This window comes from Panulirus ornatus, chromosome 12 (genome assembly GCF_036320965.1).
Source record: "Panulirus ornatus isolate Po-2019 chromosome 12, ASM3632096v1, whole genome shotgun sequence".
NCBI lineage: Eukaryota > Metazoa > Arthropoda > Malacostraca > Decapoda > Palinuridae > Panulirus > Panulirus ornatus.
In genome coordinates this window covers 19,618,687-19,635,161 of record NC_092235.1, presented here as the reverse complement: position 1 = coordinate 19,635,161, position 16,475 = coordinate 19,618,687, and the positions used below count along the sequence as shown (strand labels likewise).

The window sequence follows — 16,475 nt, the reverse complement described above, 5'->3', positions numbered from 1 at the left end:
AAGACAACTTTAGGCTACTTGGTCATGTGTCTGTATGTACTATTTGTAGCCAGCTTCATGATGACTTGAAATTCAAGAGGTGTATGCCTCGCAAGAAACCACTTCTAAAAGACCACCAGTGCAAGTATAGATTTGCATTTGCCGAGAAATATCTGTAGTGGGACAATGAAAAAAGGAAGGAAAAGTTAAGGTCTAGTGAGGTTACATTTGATGTTATTGGCAGCCGTACAGGCAAAGTGTACTGAAGACCAGGTAGTGACCCATAAGACCCTAGGTACATTCAAGCAACTGCAAAATCTCCAGACTCACTAATGGTTTGGGGGCTTTTGGCTATAAAGGTGATGGAAGTCTTGTGTTTTTACCTCAAAATGTGACTATGAATCAGAATCAATATCTGGAGCTGTTGTGGTGTCATGGATTACCTGACTGTTATGAGAAAACTGGTTGTGATATTTTTATGGAAGATGGTGCACCATGACACTGCTAAATTAATACGTGACTGGCTTGCATTTTGTGGTGTGACATACATTCAGGACTGTCCATGTGACTCACCTGACTTTTATCCTATTAAGAACTTGTGGTCGATTACAAAGTCACAGTTGTGTAAGCGGGATACATTCAGCATTTCTAAGCTCCAGGCCACCATCCAGGATATAACTTCGACCCTACATACCTTCAGCATCTTGCAGTATCTGTTCCCAAGTGCCTTCAGAATTGTATTAAGGCCAAGGGGTGTCATACACAGTAATACAAGGGGCAGGGGTGAGTACCTGTTTTATCTTGTTTAATATTTTTATATGTTGCCAGTTTTTTCTGCTGAAACTGTAGATGTGGATGTCTTTTGTTTTGTTACCATTACTATATCTCCTCCTAAAGTCTTGTCTCATCTGTGCACTCTTGACTTCTTCATTTACCACGCAAACATAAACATTACATAATCACTTTTCCATCTGGTGTGTCATGTGTGATCTTCTCAATATCCATGCTAGCATGCATGAAGATAAGGTCTAGTAATATGGTGTATCTGTCCCATTATCCAAGTATGTTCAGTGACTTGCTAGAACAGAAAATATTTCATACAAACTTTAAAAACTGTTTCCACGACTCTATCATAATGAGACTCCTAAGTCCCTTAATAATTGAAATCCCTCATTATCAATACCTTATCTTCTCTGATATCTGCATGTTTTGCTGTTTCATGTACCATCCTGATTCTTCCTTCACTGTTTTGATTTTATATTTGTACCGGATCATTAAAAAGCTTGAGGAATGTCTAATATCATTACCACTATACATTTCTTTCCTAGAGTCATCCTTAACATTATGTATTGCATGAATGGGCCACCACCTATTATTTCCTGAAACTTAAGGCTGTCCCTTAAAGAAGGTCTGGTCCTCTTCCTCATTAGTCGTCTTTTTCTCTTCTTACCATCATAAACCCCTTTGGACAGAATAGGTGAAATTTTATCTCTTTATCATGCTATTTTTCTACAGCTGAACAATGTGAGGTGTGGTTTCTCTGAGATCTGGGGGTGATCTTCGTCTATTATACAGAGTCTCAATGTTTCAAACCCTGTGAGAAAAAGTCTCTATGAAAATGATAAACTACATTCCCTAGGATCAAACTACAGGAGCCTCTTGACTACCAAAATGCTAATCAAGGTCAATAGGACAAACAAACAATAGGGGTGCCCTGACTAAGTAGCATCTGAACCCAATAAGCACAACAACATTCTGAGATGACGTCATTCTAGCACTGACTTCTGTGTATTCCCTTCATGTTCCCTGAAATTAGGGGTGAGAAAGAGGAACAGTCATCACCATCACAGAGGAAGGTAATACTTAATATATGTGGTTTCCGTGCATTACACATGACAGCTAGAGACTGAGTGTGAACGAATGTGGTCTTTGTTGTCTTTTCTTAGCACTACCTCGTGTGCACACACAGAGGGAGGGGGGTGCCATTTCAAGTGTGGCGGGGTGGCAGCAGGAATGGATGAAGGCAGCATGTACGAATATGTACATGTGTATATGTCTGTGTATGTATATGTACGTATACGTTGAAATGTATAGGTATGCATATGTGTGTGTGTGTGTGGGCGTCTATGTATATACATGTGTATGTGGGTGGGTTGGGCCATTCTTTCATCTGTTTCCTTGTGCTACCTCACTAACACAGGAGACAGCGATGAAGTATAATGAAAAAAAAATATATATTCACCACAGTACAGAATATCTAAAAATAAGTAACTGTACACTCATACACTTATCACTGGGGATAGGGGAGAAAGACTACTTCCCAGAGTGTATTAGAAGGCGACAAAAAGGGGAGGGTGGGCAGGCGGGGCGGGGGGCAGGGCTGGAAATCCTCCCCGCTTGTTTTTAATTTTCCAAAAGAAAGAACAGAGAAAGGGGCCAAGTGAGGATATTCCCTCGAAGGCTCAGTCCTCTGCTCTTAATGCTACCTCACTAACAATGGAAATGGCGAATAGTATGAAAAAACCTACACACTACATCTAGGGTGAATAATAAAAAGATACTTATCCTTGACAGAGTTGAAGAAGATAAACATAAATGAAGGCTGTTACATAACCCGACACATCTGGGGATTCAGAGAATTTTGGGGCAACCAGCATGACCAGTGAATCAGCTGGTGGGATGGTGATGTCATTGACTAGTGCAGGCTGCTGATTGGCAATAGGAACTTGGACTGAGCTGAACGGTGCTATAACTGCAAGGTGGTTAGTGAAAGGTGAGAGGTGTAAACCACATCAGAAGACTTAGTTTTGAGGATTCTAACCCCCGGGGATCTTAGACACACTCTTACAGCTCGTGGAAATGAACGACCATGGAGAGAAAAACAATGCATAAATCAAGATAGACACAATAATAATTTCCATAAATACATCTTTAAGCATTGAATTTTATTTGAAAAACAGGAAATAGTTTTTGGATTATTCAAAGAGCTGAATGCTTTAGAAGTCAAAAGTAATCCCTTCGCTATTTTTTGAAGTAATCAATCTAGGAATTGCCAATCAAACTTTATCAAGGCTATACATATTCAGTTAAATTTTGTAAGAAATTAGTAATGTTTATGTGCATCTTCTTCAATAATTGATGTACCATACCTCATGTCTTATTCCATCTGATTTAATATCCTGCCTTTTTGAGTCCATAAACGCTTCACACATTTTCTTCTTTTCATGTAGAATTTGTTCCAACTGTGTGACTGTGTGTAAACCTTATATAATCAGCATCTTCCCATTCTAAAATCTCCCTGCTCATTACCTAAGTTATGTAATATTTATTATGCAATCACAGTCTCATTATGTCTGTATCTAGGACCATTTCACACAAACTTTATGCAATAATTTTACATCCTTTACCTGAAACAGATCAATCTCCGCCTTCTTCAGTAATCCACTATACAACAACATTTTTTGATATGTCATTCACATTTCAAATATCCATTCAACTTCTTTTTCACCCCTATTCTTTATCGTCTTACTAATGCATCCTCGTTGGCTTGTAACCCCTTCATTGAGTTTTGTTCTTCAGCATATCTATCAACACATTTTAGATCACTGCTCCTACCAAAACAGTACTCATACTCTTCATGCATCATCTTCTTAAGTTCTTTAAAGTTTTCTATCAATCTTTCTTAAACTTCCTCTTCTCTTATTAGCAATGTTCCTCTTTAAAGTAATGCATGACTCATTTTGTCATATTTTCCAAATTCCAAATATTGTTGCAAGTAATGTTCCCTTAAGTTTGCATTAATTGTTTTATGTAATTATGTTTTCTTACATCAATATCAACCAACTTTTTCAACTCTATCCAACAACTTTAAAAATTTCTCTGCTTTCCATTCATATCTATTTTCTGAAATATTTTTTTCCTTCCAAAGCCATTTTCTCAACTGATTCCTATGCCATATCAGTACAGATGCCATCTCTATACTCTTTCCTTCAAGGTTGGCATACATCAGTGTTTGCCTCTACAAATGCATTTTTTAACTCATCATTTCTTCTAATGTATTCTTCATCCTTCTGCTTCCATACAACTTCTCTTGGAAACAAAAATTTTGCATTCTTCAGCTTCTCAGCTTTAATATAACTCCTTCACGTTGATCAACTATCATATTTGTGTCATGAACTATTCATGCTGAGCAAATATCCGGGAAATTCAGATCCAGTAATGCACATACTTGTATTATGAATCTTCTACAACTGCCTTTATACTTTTATCATGAATCTTCTACAACTGCCTTTATCTCTTGGAACCCTAAGAGTAACTGTTTCTATCTTTTCCTCTTTCTCCTAAATACCTAATCATTACATTCAATACAATCAATTTCTCTCTTGGATCTAATCTCTTAATCTTTCTTTTGAGTTTCTTCTAAATACATTCTTTGTTTCCTCTTTTTTTTTTTTTTTATTTATTTTTTTTATTATACTTTGTCGCTGTCTCCCGCGTTTGCGAGGTAGCGCAAGGAAACAGACGAAAGAAATGGCCCAACCCCCCCCATACACATGTATATACATACGTCCACACACGCAAATATACATACCTACACAGCTTTCCATAGCTTACCCCAGACGCTTCACATGCCTTGATTCAATCCACTGACAGCACGTCAACCCCGGTATACCACATCGCTCCAATTCACTCTATTCCTTGCCCTCCTTTCACCCTCCTGCATGTTCAGGCCCCGATCACACAAAATCTTTTTCACTCCATCTTTCCACCTCCAATTTGGTCTCCCTCTTCTCCTTGTTCCCTCCACCTCCGACACATATATCCTCTTGGTCAATCTTTCCTCACTCATCCTCTCCATGTGCCCAAACCACTTCAAAACACCCTCTTCTGCTCTCTCAACCACGCTCTTTTTATTTCCACACATCTCTCTTACCCTTACGTTACTCACTCGATCAAACCGCCTCACACCACACATTGTCCTCAAACATCTCATTTCCAGCACATCCATCCTCCTGCGCACAACTCTATCCATAGCCCACGCCTCGCAACCATACAACATTGTTGGAACCACTATTCCTTCAAACATACCCATTTTTGCTTTCCGAGATAATGTTCTCGACTTCCACACATTCTTCAAGGCCCCCAGAATTTTCGCCCCCTCCCCCACCCTATGATCCACTTCCGCTTCCATGGTTCCATCCGCTGCCAGATCCACTCCCAGATATCTAAAACACTTCACTTCCTCCAGTTTTTCTCCATTCAAACTCACCTCCCAATTGACTTGACCCTCAACCCTACTGTACTTAATAACCTTGCTCTTATTCACATTTACTCTTAACTTTCTTCTTCCACACACTTTACCAAACTCAGTCACCAGCTTCTGCAGTTTCTCACATGAATCACCCACTAGTGCTGTATCATCAGCGAACAACAACTGACTCACTTCCCAAGCTCTCTCATCCCCAACAGACTTCATACTTGCCCCTCTTTCCAAAACTCTTGCATTTACCTCCCTAACAACCCCATCCATAAACAAATTAAACAACCATGGAGACATCACACACCCCTGCCGCAAACCTACATTCACTGAGAACCAATCACTTTCCTCTCTTCCTACACGTACACATGCCTTACATCCTCGATAAAAACTTTTCACTGCTTCTAACAACTTTCCTCCCACTCCATATATTCTTAATACCTTCCACAGAGCATCTCTATCAACTCTATCATATGCCTTCTCCAGATCCATAAATGCTACATACAAATCCATTTGCTTTTCTAAGTATTTCTCACATACATTCTTCAAAGCAAATTAGTGAAAACAAAAACAATTACCATCACTTCTAGATACATTATATTCTCCCATGCATAATCATCTGAATGAAGCCTGATCTAAGACTTGATACTCCCTTCCAAAAGAAACCTACCACTGAGCTACCTATCTAAATTACTTAAAAAATTAAGATGGGTAAAAGCATATACTCATTTATTCCTCTAACATTTATTCAGCCATATGCTGAAAAAGTACTTATACCTTTCACAATATGAACTTACAGAGGGAACACAATTTCTAATACTAGTGACCCATCCTTCAACCCTAAAGGTTGGCAAGGGCTGGAATATTTGCTAACCTAAGGAAGGTTTACAAGCCTGTTACCCTAAGTGTCTCTTATGTACCTGATTTTTAATCCCCATTTATAAAAAAAAATCATCAGCATAAAGAACCACATTCAATCCTATATCTTGTTAGTAATAAAGGAGCTAGGGAGAAACTTATGAGATCTTAATCAGAAAATCTGAGGTGATTCATTTGTTGCTACTTATTTTCAAAACTCAACTAATCTCTATGGATCTTATTATTTTAACATTGAACTTTATTTAATTCTGCCTTAAGAGTCATAATAATAAAGCATCAATCAATTCACTATCTCAATCATCGCTTAAGCAAGGGAAAAGAAAAATTTGCTTCCTTACAACACTTCCCTTCATGCCACTGTAGCCACTTCAATTTGTTTACCCTAAAAGCAGATGTGTCACTAATGTTCTTTACGGTGTATCATACCCTAATAGAAAGCCCATCTCTCAGCTGCTTCACACCCTTCCTACCACTATAATACCACCTACCCAAGGCCAGCTTACTCAACTCAAGAAGCTTTGCTGGTGGTATAGTGCCAACCTGACATCCTTTCCATCTCTGTTATTTTGTCTTAGACCCTCCACCCTTGGTTTATGGTGTGTTATACTACCTACCAGAGGTCCTTATCCAGCTTGGTCATATCCTGCCTGTACGAGGCCTCCTCACGCTGTATCCTGACCCTCTCCGCCTCCGCTGACCCCTGCAGTAAACACGTCTCGTTGGACTGTAGCAGCGTCCTGAGGAGTAATAATTGTTTATTATCCTCAGTTGAATTAATTTTTTCTCCCATGCTCATTTTTGGCATAAATTTTCTTCCCTACATGGGATTCTGCTTTGCCAATTGAGGATTGCAATACAAGTGATTTACTTTTCTCTGGATTGTTGTGGGGAATATTTAAAGACTTTAAACAGACAAAAATGGTTTGCCAATATTACCTAGGTTAACACTGTTGTGGTCAGTGGGAGGAGACAGCGTGGGAGAACAGGGTGCCATTTATGGTGATTCTAAGCTCCTGGCTACTACATCTATTAGCTCAGTTTCCCTTTCTATGGTGCTGCCAATATAGTAGGGTTTGGGATTGCATTATAGCCATAAAGCAACAATATAATGCATATTTCGCAAGTTAGATTGAAAAATGGGCATAATGTGTGCAAACTATCAATGAGATCTCTCCAGCACATTGCATGGGATAAAGACATCTCACAGTACTTATGTGAGGAACTGATAACAAATAGTGGATATAAGCAGTGCATAAATAATGTCTTTACAGATGATAGTGATGAAAGACAGTAACTATGAGAAGTGCAGCAAATTAAAAAGGAAAATAACAAAAAAATAAAAAAAATCAATAAGATATAACTTACGTTATTTTCGTCACAGTGTCTCGAAGAATCTCTTTCATGGTAAGTGCATTGGCCTGTGATGTTTTACGGAGGTTCCTAACATCAGTCCTCAGCTCTTTTGCCTTCTTCTGTAGAACCCGAAGCTGATTGTAGACTTCAGGAGAGAGGCGCAAGTCTGTAAACATCAATCATATCAGTCCCCACATAATTGCAACATATATACACATACACATAATTTGAAACCCACCAATTGGAAAATGTAATTTTGCATTTATCAGGAACTATACTGCTTTTATAATATCGTATGCAAAATTCATCCATTCCTATTCTTTGTTTGCACTGTTGGAATACATTATATTACAGAAATATACTTTTCCAGGACCACTAAATAATTATGCTTTACAAGGGACTGGGTGCTTCTAACAATATATGCACAAAATCTTAATTATTAACAATAAAGCTGTAGTCTTTAAATCTTCACATTCCTCAATACAGCACAAAGTAATTAACAACTTGACAAACTTGTGAAAGGACAGGTCTCCTCAGCTGGTGGCACTGGCATAGCACCTCTGCAAACAATACTCACCTTTCCTGTCAGTGCACTACCTTGTGCCATTACAAGTAAATCTCTTAATATGGTAAGATTAGGTAACATAAAACAGACATGGAAATGATTGGAAAGAATGACATACCATACTGCAAAACTGGCATAGCTAAGACTCTCAGGTGAGAAAGTATGCCAAGTAGAATACATGGATTTGTGCTGAAATGACAGCATAATAAGTAATGTTTGAAAAAAAAAAAAAAAAAAAAAGTCCTGAGAAATTATTTGTATTTACATATACAACCCTCCATTTACTGGAACTGAGAAAAGAAATAATACAACCAGCAGTACTGTTACAACGTAAATGGCAAAACATTGACAGAAAATCTTAGCTGGCTGAAACATAAAAACATATCTACAGTGAGCAACCTGATGTAAATTGGGCCTAGGAAAATTTATACTGATGCAGTGTTTTTATCACCTATGGAAGGTTTTTAAAAATAATAAGACCTCAATCAATAAGGGCACAAGAAAGAATATACCAGGAAGGAGAAGGAAGAAATTAATATACATACACACACACACACATACACAAACATATATATATAATCATACATAACTCCAAGAACCCTGTTATACGATTCCTACAGCTTCAAGAATCAGCTATAATCATAAGCAGGAAAATAAATTCAATTGGAGAGAGAATTTCCTTAATGAGAATGTTCAGTACTCCCTTTCATCAACTACCTGTGATGAAGCCTCACCAAATGTGACTTTTCATTTGTGGTGTGACCACAGAACAGGCAGGCACTGACACATACATACAAACACACACATTTGGACGGTCTTTGCAGGGAAATAATGCAAATGACTGGGAGATGTATATAAGAAAAAGAGGCAGGAGATCAAGAGAAGGGTGCAAGAGGTGAAAAAGAGTGCGAATGAGAGTTGGGGTGAGAGAGTATCCTTAAATTTTAGGGAGAATAAAAAGATGTTTTGGAAGGAGGTAAATAAAGTGCAAAAGACAAGGGAACAAATGTGAACATCAGTGAATGGGGCTAATGGGGAGGTGATAACAAGTAGTGGTGATGTGAGAAGGAGTGAGTATTTTGAAGGTTTGTTGAATGTGTTTGATTATAGAGTGGCAGATACAGGGTGTTTTGGTCGAGGTGGTGTGCAAAGTGAGAGGGTTAGGGAGAATGATTTGGTAAACGGAAAAGCGGTAGCAAGAGCTTTGTGGAAGACGAAAGCCGGCAAGGCAGCGGGTATGGTGGTATTGCAGTGGAATTTATTAAAAAAGGGGGTGACTGTATTGTTGACTGGTTGGTAAGGTTATTTAATGTATGTATGATTCATGGTGAGGTGCCTGAGGATTGGCGGAATGCTTGCATAGTGCCTTTGTACAAAGGCAAAGGGGATAAAAGTGAGTGCTCAAATTACAGAGATGTAAGTTTGTTGAGTATTCCTGGGAAATTATATGGGAGAGTATTGATTGGGAGGGTGAAGGCATGTACAGAGCATCAGATTGGGGAAGAGCAGTGTGGTTTCAGAAGTAGTAGAGGATGTGTGGATCAAGTGTTTGCTTTGAAGAATGTATGTGAGAAATACTTAAGAAAAACAAATGGATTTGTATGTAGCATTTATGGATCTGAAGAAGGCATATGATAAAGTTGATAGAGATGCTCTGTGGAAGGTATTAAGAATATATGGTGTGGGAGGCAAGTTGTTAGAAGCAGTGAAAAGTTTTTATCAAGGATGTAAGGCATGTATACTCGTAGGAAGAGAAGAAAGTGATTGGTTCTCAGTGAATGTTGGTTTGCGGCAGGGGTTTGTAATGTCTCCATGGTTGTTTAATTTGTTTATGGATGGGGTTGTCAGGTAGATGAATGCAAGAGTTTTGGAAAGAGGGGCAAGTATGAAGTCTGTTGTGGATGAGAGAGCTTGGGAAGTGAGTCAGTTGTTGTTTGCTGATGATACAGCACTGGTGGATGATTCGGGTGAGAAACTGCAGAAGCTGGTGACTGAGTTTGGTAAAGTGTGTGAAAGAAGAAAGCTGAGAGTAAATGTGAATAAGAGCAAGGTTATTAGTAGGTACAGTAGGTTAAGGGACAAGTCAATTGAGAGTTATGTTTGAATGGAGAAAAACTGGAGGAAGTGAAGTGTTTTAGATATCTGGGAGTGGATTTGGCAGTGGATAGAACCATGGAAGCGGAAGTGAATTATAGGGTGAGGGATGGGGGCGAAAGTTCTGGGAGCGTTGAAAAATGTGTGGAAGTCGAGACCGTTATCTTGGAAAGCAAAAATGCGTATGTTTGAAGGAATAGTGGTTCCAACAATGGTATATGGTTGCAAGGCATGGGCTATAGATAGGGTTGTGCAGGGGAGGGTGGATGTGCTGGAAATGAGATGCTTGAGGACAATATGTGGTGCGAGGAGGTTTGATCGAGTAAGTAATGAACGGGTAAGAGAGATGTGTGGTAATAAAAAGAGTGTGATTGAGAGAGAAGAAGAGGGTGTTTAGAAATGGTTTGGTCACATGGAGAGAATGAGTGATGAAAGATTGACCAAGAGGATGTATGTGTCAGAGGTGGAGGGAACGAGGAGAAGTGGGAGACCAAATTGGAGGTGGAAAGATTGGAGTGAAAAAGATTCTGAGTGATCGGGGCCTGAACATGTAGGAGGGTGAAAGGCTGGCAAGGAATAGAGTGAATTGGAACGATGTGATATACCGGGGTCGACATCGTGTCAATGGATTGAGCCAGGGTATATGAAGCGTCTGGGGTAAACCACGGGAAATTTTGTGGGGCCTGGATGTGCAAAGGGAGCTGTGGTTTCAGTGCATTACACATGACAGCTAGAGACTGAGTGTGAACGAATGTGGCCTTTGTTGTCTTTTCCTAGCACTACCTCGCGTGCGTGTGGGGGAGGGGGGTTGTCATTTCATGTGTGGCAGGGTGGCGACGGGAAATGAATAAAGGCAGCAAGTATGAATTATGTACATGTGTATATATGTATATGTCTGTGTATGTACATATATGTATATGTTGAAATGTATAGGTAGGTATATGTGCGTGTGTGGACGTGTATGTATATACATGTTTATGTGGGGGGGTTGGGCCATTCTTTCGTCTGTTTCCTTGCACTACCTTGCTAATGCAGGAGACAGCAACAAAGTAAATTAAATAGAGTAAAAATATAACAAACACACACATATATATAAATATATATATATATACACACACACAAACATATAGGTGTAACCAGACTCCAGCTGAAAGAGGTTACACTATAAGTGAAAGAAACCTTTGGCAAGGATGCATCACTGGGAGTGAAGGACTTAAATCATTTCCCTGCTACTGGACATATCACAGCCTTGCAGGTACTGGAGCTCTTGGAAGAGGGGTCATGGAGTGAGTCCAGGACCCTTTCAAGAGGACGAAAGAAAAGAGACCAAAAGAGAAAAGTCACCTTTGGCAAGGCTGTATCATTGGAATTACATTCTCACTGAACAACTTATTCCAAAGAAGTCCACACTGCCTACTACTAGAAGCAAAGCAACATCTGGAATGAGGTTCTCGGTAACAAAAGGACTCATTCTTAGAAAAAGGACCCAGGCATTCATATGTAAATAGATAAAATAAATGAATACATACTCAAACCTCCCTACAAGACCCTTCTATCTGTATGAGACTCCTATAGTACTAACAGAGGCAAACATGTCCATTGTCAGGATCATAGGTCATAAAGTGTAGTGATCTTTTGTGTGTGCCTATGTGCAAAGAGTGCAAGGCATTTAAGAAGTGCTCTGTGTCTGGCCCATTGTGGTAGTTGCAACTAGGGCTTGAAGTGTCTTGGGATAAGCTGTTTGTAGTGTTGTAGGGATTAGTGATGTCCATGGTGAAGCCAGGAAAGTGTGATTCATGTTCGTCTGGGAAGTAAGGCTTCTGTTGGGTGTATTTCTGGTGGGTTGAAGTTCAAGTCTAAGCAGGCAGCTGTTATATCCTTTTCAGATTATTTCAGGGTGTGCGTGTTTTGTCAGAGTTGTATTTGTTGTGGATGAGGGATCTACAAGCAGGGATTGCAGAGAAGTAAGAGGCAGGGGTAAGTTTTTCATTTCAACTTGGGGTTTGGTGGTTAGTTATGGTGCAGTTTGGGTAGTTTGTTACATAGAATTGAGTGCTGAGCATGTTCAAGTGGGACTGTACTGGGAGGATCTTTGTTTGAGTGTGTGAGTGTTGAGTGTATGTGGTTCCTAGGAAGCCAATGATTGTTTTGAATGCAGTAATCTGTGTGATTTTTCTTTTCATATTTACTTTTTAGAGGAAAGAAGACCAAGCAGGGGAAACATGTTTGTTGCCTGGTGCTGAAGGTTTCTTTTTCAAGTCCAAATCTGGTGCCAGTTAGTGTTCCAAGGGCATTTAGTTTGCATGCTGTTTTTCTTGATGTTACTGGTATGGGGAATAATGTCACGTGTGTGTCATATGTAGTGGCTATTATGTGTGGTTTTGTTCAGATGGAATGACTGTCAAGTCAGTGTGACAGAACAGTGTGAGCTAGATTCATGTCTTTCTGGGGTTAAAAGATTGATGGAAGACTTCTGTGGAGATGCTGACTTTCTCTTCTAGCTGAGACATTATTCCAGTTGTGCAATGCAGTGCTGCAAATTTGTTGTTGCCACCATGAAGCCAAGTTGTTGTGAAGTAATTGTGAGGTCATCTGCATATGACAGGACCTTCATGTTGTGGTTTGCTGGAGGTAAGGGATGTTGTGTAGGAAGAGACAAAGAGGGGAGGCTTTCTGCTAATCCTCAGACACCTCACCATGACCCAAACATACCTTACAAATCTTAACCAATCAACACACTCACCTCTTCTCTTGGGTAATTCAAGAGCAATACCATCCACTTTGGCCACCTTGCCACACATCATCTTATCCAACACTTTTATAACCTCTTTTATTTCCACTGCAACACTTGCCATGACTCTATCACTTCGCATACTTCCCAACCCAATCACCCCAAATCTGCCATCCTATCATTAAACAAATTCAACTATCTCAGACTCTCTCCATCTCCTCTTCACCATATCTCTGCCTTTTACCACTTTCCTGATTGTCCCTTACACTGGTGTTCTCATTTTTTCCTTACACTATTAACCTCCTTCCAAAACATCTCTAAATTCTTCCTGAAGTTTGTTGATGCACTGTCACCTCAACTCTCATTTACCCCCTTTTTAAAACCATTATCCACAATGAAACCCAGCAGAACTTTCCATGGTTTTCCCCCCTGACCACTTCATATACCCTGGCTCAGTCCAATGACAGCAAGTCACCCCCTGCATACCACACACCATTCCAAGCACACCTTACACCTTCCTGCATGTTTGGGCCCTGAACATTCAAAGCATCCTCACTCCATTCCTCCAACAATCCTCAGTGTCCTCCCCTCTGCTCTCTCCACCCCAAACATGCATATTCTCTTAGTCTGCATCTTCCCATATCCAAACAACTTCTGCACATCCTCCTGAAGTGTTATCAGACTCCAACTGCTTGTGGTCACACTGTGAGTGATTAGTCACCTTCAGAGGGAGTGTATTTTTGTAAACAAACAACAGGAAATTAAGTCTCATAGTAGAGTCCTTACACCAAAAGAGTCCATTATTGTCCTGTTTATGACTCTAGTGCAACCCAGGAGCCCCATAACAGTGATCCTCGCATTATATAATTAAGTTCCCTTTGGCAATGGTTGTATCACTGACAGTGGACAAAAAGTAGTACAATCTCATCAAGGAATGTTTCACACTAAAGTTTTCATCATTTCCCTGCTGCTGATTGAAGCATTACTTTGAAGATGCACAAGCCCCTGAAAAGGAGTCCAGGTATTATAAAATCAAAAAACTTACCTATGTACACAAATGATTACCATTTTGTACTAAAAGGTAAGGGAGCTTTACACTCATAGGGCCCCCATCTCTTGGGCATTTTCTACCAGCATACATCCTTTTAAACTTTTGTATGTCCTCTGCAGTGACGATGTTGTGTTTCAGCTGATTCCATTCATCCATTTCTCATATACTATATTTAAGTGCTTCTTTATATCTTTTTAACAGGTTTTGCTAAATGTTACCTCATGTCCTCAAGATGCTTTAACTCTATATCACCTGAAAAACTGCTCATGCTCTGCATTATCATTATTCTACAAACTTTTAGGTTCTTATCAGGTCACCCAACAATCTTCTCTCTTCCATGGTGGACAGATTGAAGCATTTAGCTTTTCCCTATAACTCAGTTCCTTTAATGTTGGAAATATCTATGTTACCCTCCTCTGGACCTTCTCTATTAACTCCTTGTGCTTCTTTAGGTGTGGTAACAAAAAACAAAGATGCACATTCTGACTTTGGCCTTGTGAAAGACATGAAAAGCTTGCAGTGCATTTCCTTTCCAATCTTATTCTTATATTTGGAACTCAGATGACAGGTATTGATAGTGTCAACAAACAAGTCCCTCTCACATACAGATTCCTGCAGCTTATTTACAGCCATATAATACTCATACTGAGGCCTTCTGCCACTTTGTTCCATCCTCATAACTTTACATTTACTCAGGATGAATTTCATTAACCATGTATCAGACTACCTTTAGAGTCTTAAGCTGCTGCAATCCTCTTCACTTTTCACTTCCCTTAAAACACTTGTGATATCATCATATATCTTCAAGCAAGAGTTCATACCTTCTGTATATATGTGGATACATATAAGAAGATAAATAAGTGGAAAAAGATAAAAAAAAAAAATTGAAAAACAAGTAAAAATAGAAAGAGAGATAAGAGAGGTATCAACAGAGATAAATGGCCAACTTTCTGCAGATATCTATACAGTGGCATAATTCATATGAAAAAGTTGAACAGACATGAAGGAGTATGAACCAGTATCCTTACTTTCCATCACTCATAAAATCTTGAATCTCTAACTTCTAAAGAAATGACAAATCCTTTTGAAAAACTGATTCAGTTTATTATTCTGCATTCAAGTAAAGATGCTCAGCAACTGATCTCCTTTTAAAACTTTCTAGTACCTGGCATTATACATGAATAGCTCAAAAATCACCTATCATTCTGCTACAGCCTATGCAAGTAAGTGTAATCTAATCTCTTTTGATATGGAGAAGATGCTATCTGCAATGCAAACCCTCAATCATTGCTTTTAAATTTCAAGAACCTGGATATGCTTATGGCAGGCAACATTAGCTGCTCAGAAAATACATATGATGATAATCACACGATAATTCAACATGAAAACAAATTTCCAATGAACATATGTTCATATGAGAGGAATGATCATGTGGATATTCAACAAAGTAAACCTGAATCACTTATGACAGTGAAGAAACATGCAAAGTTTAGGTGGTGAATCAGCAATAGCTGCTTGCTGTAGGAGGAATATTGCTTAATCTAGAATAAAAAAAAATACAGTAAAACACTTTATGATGCACATGTCATCTCATATTTCATATATCCTTCACTCTCTCTGATGGAGGGTCTCCCATCAAACTTCAGTCTACCAGACAAAGTGACGTATCAAACAAACCATTTCATCTCCAGTAGGCAGAATCTACAGTACAGTACAGATGTTACAAGTCTGACATTAATGTACAAGGATAGTGCCCTTTCAGTGCCTCCCTTTACCTTTTTCTATGGTTAACCTGTGGGAGGAGCTTACATCAAAAGAAGCACAAAAAAAGCACTCTTAACCTGGCATTGCCTTTTTCTACACTTTCTTGTGATGCAAGGTCTTTCATCCATTATCCCACTCACATAAAGAACACTTCTTTGCAATGATATATAGAAAAGTATGATATTTACACACCTGAAGCAATTAGCTCAAAGCCATTTTTTTTTTTTTACAGAAGTTTCAAAAACCTTTCTGTCATGTAGATAATCCAAGGATTGACTATATCCCCAAAATCAATCAAATAATAGTGGTACATACATTCTTAAGATAATAACAAAAGGGGATTATCTACCTAAAATTTCAATAAATCACACATGCAATTTGGGGTATGCTTTACAAGGAGTTAAAATGTACATTCTTACTTAAAATTATGGTTATAACTGAAACATCTGTTTATTCCCTTGCTCATCAGACAGGAAAAACCTTTCTTGAAAATGTGGAGGGAATACTTTCCTTGACGTTAAGTTCTTCCCTTCGATCCCATAATCTTTCTCATGGACATTATAAACTGAAAGCCCTTGGAGAGTTGGGGATCACTAAGTTGGGGCTGTACTATCAAGGAAATGGAAAGTTAGGATTTAGTGATTCATATCACTCCAGTTCTTGAATTATATATTTCAAATGTTTCTGATTCTTTTTTTAAGAAAAAAAAAATTGCTGCTCAGGAGCTCCAGTGACTGTTACATGCTTGCCTTCATGCTGCTTTAGATAAATCACTGACTTACCCTTGATGAGTGCATGGGTC

The 16,475-nt window shown here is 38.9% G+C and overlaps 1 protein-coding gene across 1 annotated transcript in view; it reads right to left on the bottom strand.

Moving 5' to 3' along the window:
• Nucleotides 1-16,475, bottom strand: part of LOC139751828 (uncharacterized) — a 1,080,599-nt gene that overhangs the window by 324,988 nt on the left and 739,136 nt on the right. Inside the window, 2 exon segments of the mRNA XM_071667449.1 lie at nucleotides 6,730-6,852; nucleotides 7,481-7,634. Coding sequence (XP_071523550.1) covers nucleotides 6,730-6,852; nucleotides 7,481-7,634 — 277 coding nt within the window.